The following is a 10,423-nucleotide window of genomic DNA, read 5'->3' as shown; positions in this document are numbered from 1 at the left end:
AACTCGATGGCAATTGAGCGAGTGGCATGCGCCACAATCAAGAGCAAGTTTAGCTATTGCTTGTGTAGTGTCTGTAATGGCACTGTGTATGCGGAGCCCCACATTGCATAAAAAGTATGCGCACAGGTCTTTTACTTGTGCACATTGCATGAAACGCGTCGATGCTTTTTGTGAATGAAGCATTGACAGCGGCAAGGGGCACCGAAAACTGCTCAATGCATCCATCTCAACATGCAACATGTTCTGTAACTTGCTAATGGGTTCCCAGTACACACGCGTATTGCTCACACATTTTGGTATTGCCTATGCACTGTTGTACATGTCTAGCTGAGTGCAGCATGATGAAGCCACCGATTGCGTTTCCACAAAAGCACATGAGAGACTGGATTCCCATCCCAGACGTCTTTATTGAGCAATCGGTTGCAATTCTCGAACAATCTCCACGCACACGTCTTGCTTGAAAAAATAAAAAGCACTTCAGAATCACGTCCGTCCACACATTTGATTACTAGGATGATTTTGCTTACACGTTTGCCCATCTCTGACTAGTAGGAGTATGCAAATATTGAAGTTTTCTCGCAAGAATTGAATACAAATGAGCCATTAACAGATGTCTTAAATGGTCTCGGAACTGTTAACTGCATTTCACTAGGTGACAGCTACCGTAAAGCAAAATTAACTGTTCAACAGAAATTAAGTGCTCCCTATGCACGACAACACTTCCAACACTGTAAAAGGCTAACTTGAAACGAATTTTTACTTATTAAAAGTGCGCAGCACACTAACAGTGCTGTGTCGTATGCGTTTTGATATCACTGCTTCCACTGGTGTTACAGTGGTCGTGAAGTCCCGTAGTGAGCAAGTGTACAAGAGAAAACTGACGTGCATAATTTAGAGTGCGGAGCCCCTAGCATAACTGTCATACCAGGCTCTACAAAGACCCGATTTGGGGCTCCACCGAAACTAAGCTTCGACTTCATATGTTTTATTGATGGATATATCAGCGTGTTCTTACAGTCAGCGGAATTCGTAGGACAAGTTATTACCTACTCGAATACTCAACTCGAATACTTTCGTATATTCGAGCAAGCAATGTTCAAGTATTTGAAAACACGCAGACATTTGTAATGGTCAAATATCGGGAAAAATCGAATTCATAATTAAAATTTCAAATATTCGCACACCCCTACAGACTAGGTAAAAAAATTTAAGGAGAAAGGCGAGTGTAAAAGTGCAAAATGTCGAGGGTAAGTCGGATCAGCCTGGTCATCACTTGACGAGGTCAACTTCATGCGCGTATAAATAGAGAGAAAAACTTGGGCCATTGCAACTTTGCTCGTAATGCTGCACGCTGTCTGGCCCAGACAGCAGAAACACTTTGTCGTGTACTGTGGCAGAAAAGGGTGTTTTTTTTTTGGAACTTTTTTTTTATCGTAAGCACCGATTAGCGGGTGCTTGCTCCTTATCTGCCGCAGAGAAGACGAGGTGTTGGAAGACGTGCGACACCTCTGTTGGAGCAGTCTTATGCCTTCTCGATGACGCACGTCGTCAAGGCCTTCCCGTTCCAGGTGGACTTGTACTGCTCCGGAACTGGTATCTCCATCTGACAAAGTACGCCACCAATTTAACACTTCCAGAACAGCCTAGAAGTCATATCCTATTAGAATGCATTTTTAAATATGCATGGCTAAAGGTACACTCGGTAAAGATAAAAGATGGGTATTGACCATTGAAAACTGATGGGTGAGCAGCATGTTTATTATTATTATTATTATTATTATTATTATTATTATTATTATTATTATTATTATTATTATACCTCCAGGCAGATCAGCAACTACAAGACATCCTTTTCATTTGAGAATTCGTAAACCAGTGCACTTCACACAATACCAAGCGAATATTATTGGCCAATGGTATTAGTTGCAAAAACCTGCACCAGAACTAATTCAGAGCCCATCTACTAATGTGAAGATGGAAGCCTGCGGCTGCACTTTCTTCAGCAGCAGCTTTGCACTGTTTTCACACCCATTCACTCTTCTGTTGCCGCTCCATCAATTCCAGCCATTCTTCCTTCGGGCAAACGACATGCGTCCGTCCCATAGAGAGCCCAAAGGGCAAGTACCGATAGCAGCACTATTGCAATCTCTATGTCAAGAGACAAAAGGGGGACCACGATCGGTGAAAAGTGGCGTCGCCATGTAACGCGACATTTGTGAATGCGGCATTGACAGTGGCGACGGGCATGAAAAATTGTTCAATGCATCATTTCGTCAACCACAACCTAGACATTTAGAGCTTTGTTATAACAAAACTTGCTTGAAGTTGAATAGAAAGCTACCAGAACAATGAAAACATATCGAATATAGCTGGTTATCAAAGTACAGCAATAAGACTGAACACTTCATTTAAGGATTTATAGCTGTTAATTGCACTGAATGAAGCTTGCATGGTTTCACTGCCACACCCAGTCTGATTCTAATGATAACCCTTTTTCAAACAAATTATTCTCAAGCTTTTGAGCAGACTTGCAAACCAAAAAGGAATGGCGCAGGTTCGAGTTTGATCAGTTTTGGTAGGGATAACCAACTTGATTGAATCTTATTGAGTGTTATTCGCCACACAACTCACGCCCCAGCAGTCTGCTGTTTCAGGCAGTCGTGCCACAAAACAGTGAAACTTACGAAGTCTCCACTAGGCGTGGGTATAGACACGTTCACTTCGGACGACTTGGAGGTGACCACCTCGACGTCCAGAGACTTGTCTGACAGGTAGATGTGCGCGCCGTCCGTCTTGTCCACCGCGATGGTGGGCACCCGGCCCATCGACTGCGCCTTGACACTCTGGCAATTGATGAACTCCACCACCGACACAATGTCCTCAAACACCACGGCCGTCTTCTTGCAAGAGTCTGAAATCGAATATACGCATGAAATGAACCCATCGGCCAAGTGGTAAATTTGTATACAAGCAACAACTGAGCAGTGTTTTAACATTATGCATAACAGTAGCCACACAGTGCTGCCATTTGAGCAAGTGATATCAAAGCTTAGGGACAATACTACTATAAATTAAAGTGAGGATAGCGATTGTCAAATAAGACTGTGGTGCTTAATTAAACATTTCCGGAGAGTATTATTGTGCATACAACTCATATGCCTTATGGGCAGTCTAACATGTTAGATATGCCATAATCCTTGAGTGACTCGTTGATAACACATTGCAAAGAATCATAGGCAGCACATTATAAAGAATAGCTTTGACTTAGATTAGTAGATCAAAGAGTGCAAAAGGCCTGTTGTCATTATACTACGTGCAAGATTGCCTCCATCTCGTGATTAAGCTAGTACCTCTGAATGCATGCTGTTGCAATCCCACAAACATTGTTGCGGCTTTGTATCCAATTAACATGCAGGAAATACAGCATATGCACTGCAATTGAATAACATCATAATTATACATTGTGAACTGCCAATTACAGTTTGCCAAATTAAGAAATAAACTGTGTTTTGAGTGGGAGATACCATTTTCAATGCAATCGCTGCCCTCCAAGTGCATTGTAGCTGAACTTTGCAGCCATTGGTGTCACAAAATTAAGATACCCAAAGCAAACAGCAAATGTGGTCTTACCAATGACAATGGAGTTCACCTTCCCTTTGACCTGGATGACAGAGTTGACACACTTATACACGCACACAGACTGGTTCATCTGGGTCTGATCGAGCACGATGCCCTGGTTGTTCACTTGGTACTCCTGTAAACAGCGGCAACAAGCAGACACACAGTGTCAGTTCAAGCCGTATGGAATACAGTTCAAGCAAATGTTACGAATTTGCCTCTGAATGTTGTGACACCGGCATTTGCCAAAAAATCACGGTTGTACGACTTTCCTACTGCGATTTGGCACGAACAAAGATGTGAAGCAGCACCCTCAATCTCAGATAAGGCTGTAGAGCAATGAAACAACATTACAGCTTGCTTCACTGGAACGTGAGCCTTTACCAATGTCGCAGATTTATTTGGACCGGGCCTGTTATACAGAGAGACTGAAGTTGAATCCAACCATGATGCATAATATTTCTATATTAAAAGGGCACTCAACAATTGGCAACTCGAATCGACCTACCCACCACAGCATGTTGAGGCTTGGAAGCAAAACATTTCTTGGGGTGCATACCGTATTTACTCGCATAATGATCGCACATCTAAATTCTGCCCCCCCCCCCCCCCCCCCCCGTGTAATAATCACACTCCAAACTTGCCGCATCGATATGTCGTGTGGGTCGTGTCTAGTCGATGACTATCGTGTTTACAATTACAATCTGTCGAATGTGGTGTTAACTTTTCAAAACTCGCCAAGTGAACTGCACGCACCAAACATATTTTTAATTTTTGCCCACAATTGGCGTGAACGTGCCATTTAGGATTGCAGTGAGAGCAAATGCCGCAGTTTTCACTGAATGCTTGCCATCTGTTTACGTCTGTGGCAGCTGAACGCGCCCATCTTACTTTCTGTCATCTGAAAGCAGGCATCACTACGCTAATGCCGTAAATTGACTGCTTTAAATGAAAGCATTCCTTATTTATACAAAAGAAACTGTTCTGATGTGCGTGACGAACTCACAACCTCCATGACTGATGAAAAGAAGAAAAAGAAATGCGGTCGCTTCGCTTCGTGAGCTGCCATGTTTTTTTTTATATATCCCGCACTGTTAGAACAGCAGCTGCCTGTTGGTCGACCTGTTGTCGACCCGCAGCAACAAGCTGCCGACGCATTTCCATAATTCCCGAGAAAGCAGCGTCCTTGCCGGGACCCGTCGGCGTTTTGTGATCGTCTGTTCGCCGTTTCACTATGGCACAGTATGCAAGCTTTACCCCTGCGTTCAAGCTGAAGGCGTTTGATTACATGCTAGAGCACAGCAACTGTGCTGCCGGCAGACATTTCGGCGTCGACGAAATTCGTATCAGATATTAGAAGAAACAGCGCGAGAAGCCAATGGCTACTTACAGCACGCGCCGGGCTTTCCGCGGACCCAAAACTGGCAAGTTCCCCGACGTTGAAAAGGCTGTCCTCGAATACGTGAGGAACATGCGCAAAGACGGTTGTGCCGTGTCGTTAGGCATGGTACGGACTCAGGCGCGCACAGTTTCCCGAAGGCCGGGAAGAGCCAGTAAGGACTTCCGCGCCAGTTCCGGCTAGACGACACGCTTCATGCGGCGGAATGCACTGTCGCTGAGGCAGCGGACGTCAGACGACACGCTTCATGCGGCGGAATGCACTGTCGCTGAGGCAGCGGACGTCATTGTGCCAGGACTTCCATCTTCGTACGAAGACAAGGTGATGGATTTGTCACAGGTTTTTCACGCAAACACGGCAGAAGAATGGCTTCCTGCTACCACAGATACACAATGCTGACCAAATGCCTTTGATGTTTAACATGCCTCGAAACACAACTGTGAACGAGAAAGGTGCTGAAAGTGTCCGCGTGAAAACTTGTGGTGCGGAAAAGCAGCGATGCACCGTGATACTCGCTGTAATGGCAGACGGGTGGAAGCTGTGACCGTATGTGATTCTGAAGCGCAAGACGATTCCGAAGGGCAACTTTCCCCGTGGCATCCACATCCACGCTCAAGCAAAAGGGTGGATGACAGCAGACCTCATGGTCGATTGGATTAAAACGGTTTGGCGGTGAAGAGCAGGAGCGCTTCTGCATCCTTCACTTTTCGTGTTGGACATCTTTGGAGGCCATCTCGTCGACAGTGTCCTTACCGAGCTGAAGGAGCGGCGCACAGAAATCGCAGTGATCCCTGTGGGTCTAACCTCTCTGCTAAAGCCTCTGGACGTGTCACTGAACAAACCGTTCAAGGACAACGTCCGGAGGCATTACACAGAGTGGATGGCGGTGGGCGACCACGATTTCACGCCAAGTGGCAAAATCAGGAGACCGTCCGTGGAAGTCCTGTGCTCATGGATCATCGAAGCGTAGAATACCATTTCGGACAAGGTAATCGGCAGAAGTTTCAAGCAGACGGGTATTTCCAACGCGCTCGATGGAACGGAAGATGACCGTCTGTGGAACAGTGAAGACAATGCCAATTCCGACAGGGAATGTTGCGGCGACGACACTGACGCCAGTGACGCGTCGGACAATGAATGAACGTTAGGGGCTCAGAGTTGAAAAATAAAAGGGCAGTGTGCCATACATGTTGCTCCTGCGTAATGCGTGCATTTTATTACGAAGGTAAGCCTTACTCTACTTTTCTTTTTTGTTATGGTCATGATAGCTATCTTAAGAATTCTGATTAGCGACTTCTTTGCGTTTTTGGTGCTTAGAATATTTCTTCATGAAAAATTAACCCCACGTAATGATCGCACCCCATAGTTGACGTCAATTTTTTTGAAAAAAAAAAGTGCGATCATTATGAGAGTATATATGGTATAGTAACTGAAGATGGAGTTAGCGCGATACTCACAACACACCACTTCTTTCCTTCTAGTTCCAGCTTGGGAGGCTTGGTGATCTCCTGGGAAGGCTTAGAGCCAAATCGCGAGGCTGGCTGCGTCGGCGCAGCAGATTTTGGTGCCACGGGTGCCTGTGAGCGCAATGCGGGGTTCTTGTGGGTCATCTGGTCACTGCTCACTTTCTTCAGCCCTACGATAAAAAAGAACACCTATGCTATGCACTTCATGCCATACTGAAACGAATACAAAAAGACTACAAGCTTTACAGTTCTTTAACACCAGTTATAATGCCACACGTGTTTCGATGTCACCCACAACACTTGGGAATGCTCGGCACAGACTGCGCTACAATGTTGGCGAAGCTTCACGATTGTTTAAGATCATTCTGTTGCGCAAGACGCAAATAGTCCAGTTAATTTGACAGCTAACGTGACTACCAGCGATAATGCTGAAATTTTTCTTTTTGTACATGCATAAAAGCAGACATGCTTTACAGCTAGCAGATTATCAACGGCCAACGCTGTGTTTACCTCTGTCAGTGTAGAGAGTGTATTGCAATTCTTGTAGCTCTATGGATGTTTCGTTTCCCGTGGACAAGTTCATTCATGTAAAGCTTTATCTTTAACATGCCAACTGCTGCCTTTGTTAACGTAACAACCATGTGACAACAGCGACAGCTCTTAGAGCATTAAGGTGACCAAGCTGAGCCTTCTTGAGGGGACAAGGCTTAGTGAGGGTAATCACACACCGAATCGCAGTTGCATTTTTCTTCAAATGCAGACGTTGATAGCCTGCAATTACACGCCTGCACATCGCAGAAACATCATTGGTCAGGAAACGGAAGTTTTATCATGGCACAATTTATGCTTACAATGACTTTCTCCTTCACAATCAAGGTTGAGGCAGTGACCAAGGTACACACATAAACATGCTTTAGAAAGCAGTTGCTGCCCGATGAGGACTAGTCTACTGTTGAAATGGTGGCTCTAGTCACATTTCCTGTTCAACGATCTGCCATTAAAATCTCAAGACAGTGAAAAACATGAGACAGAGGTGCAGCCTATACAGAAGTACGAGTAAGGTAATGTGTTTCAAAAACTAGTGACCTCTTTTCATTAATATTGAGGATTCGATAAGTTGGTATGTGTCGGCATTGTCACAATTATGAATCTACATCGAATTTTTATTGTTGTGGAGTTCTGAAAGAGCACAGACCACAACTTGTGTGAGAAACATTATTGAAGCCAAGTTCAAAGCGAGGCCTGGCAGCACATATATTAGCACACCTCAGGGTTGCTACTGATTGTCAAGTGAACTTTGCCAAACGGCGAGCGAAAAGTGGCCAAATGTTGCCATTTTTCTTCAAAGTTCGCCAAAAATGTCATCACTCTACATATGCGTGGCAGGCCTAGTAATAAAGATTGCTAAATATGTATGACCCAGGGAGTACAGTACCATTTATAACCCCTATGGATGCCAGTCGCATCACCCGCTTCACCATGAGAGCACTCAGAAAGGGCATGAATGCACCAGCAGCGTCCCTGAATGCTAGCACCTCATAACGAAAGTTTGTGATGGTTTTAATTGAAGTGAATGCAGGGCAAAGCAGTCACTTTTAGAAGAAAGTGATGGCGTGTGTAGCCTTCCTGCAAACTTGGAGAATTTCACTGCAGTTGTATAGTATGTCCGATAATCGAACAACTTAATTATAGAACAACAAAAATAAATTCTAAAGTACTTCGCAACTATCACAATGCCCGCGCTACAGCTTCCATGCGGTCATGCTTACGCTACACATTCGCCTCAGGGCCATTTTTGTAGGTTAACCCAAAAAGGCCGACTTCTTGGCTGGCCTGAAATTTAGATACCAAATTAGGGGGTACAGCAGAAGTGAAGAAGCTGAAAAGCTATTCAGGACAGTTGGAGGTGTTGTCAGAACAGGCAGCTTAGCCATCACCTAGCCACTTCAGAAATGAAACATTAAAGAAGCTTTTAAAGTTCTTGAGGCACCAAAAAAACTTAGTAATACTAACACCACCGCCTTGCGCCCTGCGAACCGGTCTGCTGACCTACATTTCTGGGAGGTTGCTGGCAGACGCACCACAGTGTCAGTGCTTTCAGGATCTAGGTGAATGGAGTATATACACAGGGGTATTTTTCAGGTGAGCTGGTTAGTTCATGTACATTGTGACGAAGCAGTGCAAATGATGAGACAAAGATTATACAGGGCGCAACGCTGCCTATCAGCTGAATTCTTTTTCTGCAAAGGGAAAGAATACTCTGCAAAGTACTGCAAAAGCAATATTTTTGTTCACCTTTTTATATATTTTCTGCCTTTGCAATTAAGAAATCAGTAGCTAGTCAGCGTTGTGTCCTGCATATTCTTCGCACCATTGTTTACACGGTTTTGCCATAACGAATGCATACCCTCAAGAAACACGGCAGTAGTACTAAATAGCATGGCAAGTGCAGCTTCTACGGGTAAGTCAAACCATCAAAAATTTTAAAAATCTTTTCACCCATTCGCTTTGACGACACTGAGTATAGAATGCATAACTCAGTCGAGACCCAAGCCGAAAATTGCCAAAAGTTCGCCATGTCGCAGTTCATACCTTTAGGTTGCCACGGGGCTTCCCAATTCGCCAAATTGGCGAAAAGTAGACACCTGTGGCAACCCTGGCACACCACCATTGTGTGATCCTTTTCACATGAAATGGATTTCATTGGCTTGGATGAGCAGAACACAGAAGAATAGCATGTGTTCTGCGACTATGATGATGCGGTCATCTCCTTTCATAATGTGTGGCGATGCGCATTTCGCCAATACTGTCTGAAGTTTCTTTGAGGCCATATATAATGCGCCATCTGCCTATAAAACAAGTTCTAGGTCTGTCCTTTATTCTCTATTTTACCCAATTGGGCTGTTTCTTCCTTTTCGTGGTTTCACTGTACCATGACTCATCCGCTTTTACGATGCGACATAGAGAGATGCCTTTGCAGCTACAGGATACTGCAATTGCAGCAAGCATGTGGCCATTATCCCACGTACCTTTGCTGATGTCCTCTCCCTTGTTGAGGTCCCTGAAGAGGGCAGCTCGGGGGTCCTCGGCGGGAATTTGGTTGTTCATAAAATCGGCTGGCGGTGGGGGCGGTGGTGGAGGAGGACCTCCAGCCCCACCTCCTGGTGCTGCACCACTGCCAGCCAGTGCCATGGCATCGCCACCCTGTGGTAGACCGTACAACAGATCATGCTAAAATGAATGCCTGAGAGAGTTGATTGACACACCTTAAATAAAAACAGTGCAAAAGACACAGGGCATGTGAAAGAAGGACACAGACAAAAGTGATGGTGTCTGCGAGCTTATTTTCCTGGTCCTTTGTCTTTTGCACTGTTTAACTTCAAATAAAGATCATACTTAGTTGCTTGAAATTGACACACCATTTCCATCTTTGAAGAACAAGCTTTTAACTCACAAGGACAGTATAAGGTATGCTTCATAAGTAAGAAATCTTAAAACCCAATGGCATGGTGAAGGCATAAGTAGAGTGAAGCCGAATGAATACACAGGACAGACTTGAGACCATTGTGCAATTCTGCCGTATGGTTGAATTCTGCGATGGTGGCATTTTAAGTGATTCAGGCTGTGCCGATTCTCCTGTCCAGTGAGAGCTGATGAGACAACATAGTCACCAATGTGACAGAATTCACCAATGTCCAGAACATCTCAAGTGGCAACTTTACTGTGGAGACCCTGAGAAAGTAACCCCTACCAATGTCAAACTTAATCACCAGAGCAAGCTACGCTTGTGTCTAATGTCTTCTCATTCCTGTTTTATGTCGAATCGAATGCAATGCTTAAGCATCACAAGAGAGATCCACTAACCATTTGCATGATTTTCATTGACGGGCCTTTTGGAATTCCTTGAACCAGTGCAATTATTAATTACACTGATGGTTCT

General features: G+C 44.6%; 1 protein-coding gene across 4 annotated transcripts in view; it reads right to left on the bottom strand.

Moving 5' to 3' along the window:
- Positions 1–387: 387 nt before the first annotated feature.
- capt (adenylyl cyclase-associated protein 1) overlaps positions 388–10,423 on the bottom strand; it is a 44,417-nt gene continuing 34,381 nt past the window's right edge. For all 4 annotated transcript variants that reach the window (XM_037421809.2, XM_075887045.1, XM_037421810.2 and 1 more), the window contains exons 8-12: positions 9,513–9,687; positions 6,475–6,653; positions 3,631–3,754; positions 2,685–2,911; positions 388–1,603 (exon numbers count right to left, since the gene is read on the bottom strand). In XM_037421809.2, the coding sequence (XP_037277706.2) occupies positions 1,523–1,603; positions 2,685–2,911; positions 3,631–3,754; positions 6,475–6,653; positions 9,513–9,687 (786 nt within the window). In that variant the 3' untranslated portion in view covers positions 388–1,522. The remainder of the gene's footprint in view (positions 1,604–2,684; positions 2,912–3,630; positions 3,755–6,474; positions 6,654–9,512; positions 9,688–10,423) is intronic.

This window comes from Rhipicephalus microplus, chromosome 2 (assembly GCF_043290135.1).
Source record: "Rhipicephalus microplus isolate Deutch F79 chromosome 2, USDA_Rmic, whole genome shotgun sequence".
Taxonomy (NCBI): Eukaryota; Metazoa; Arthropoda; class Arachnida; order Ixodida; family Ixodidae; genus Rhipicephalus; species Rhipicephalus microplus.
Note: the sequence above shows the minus strand (reverse complement) of the source record. Positions and strands in the feature narration are given on the sequence as shown.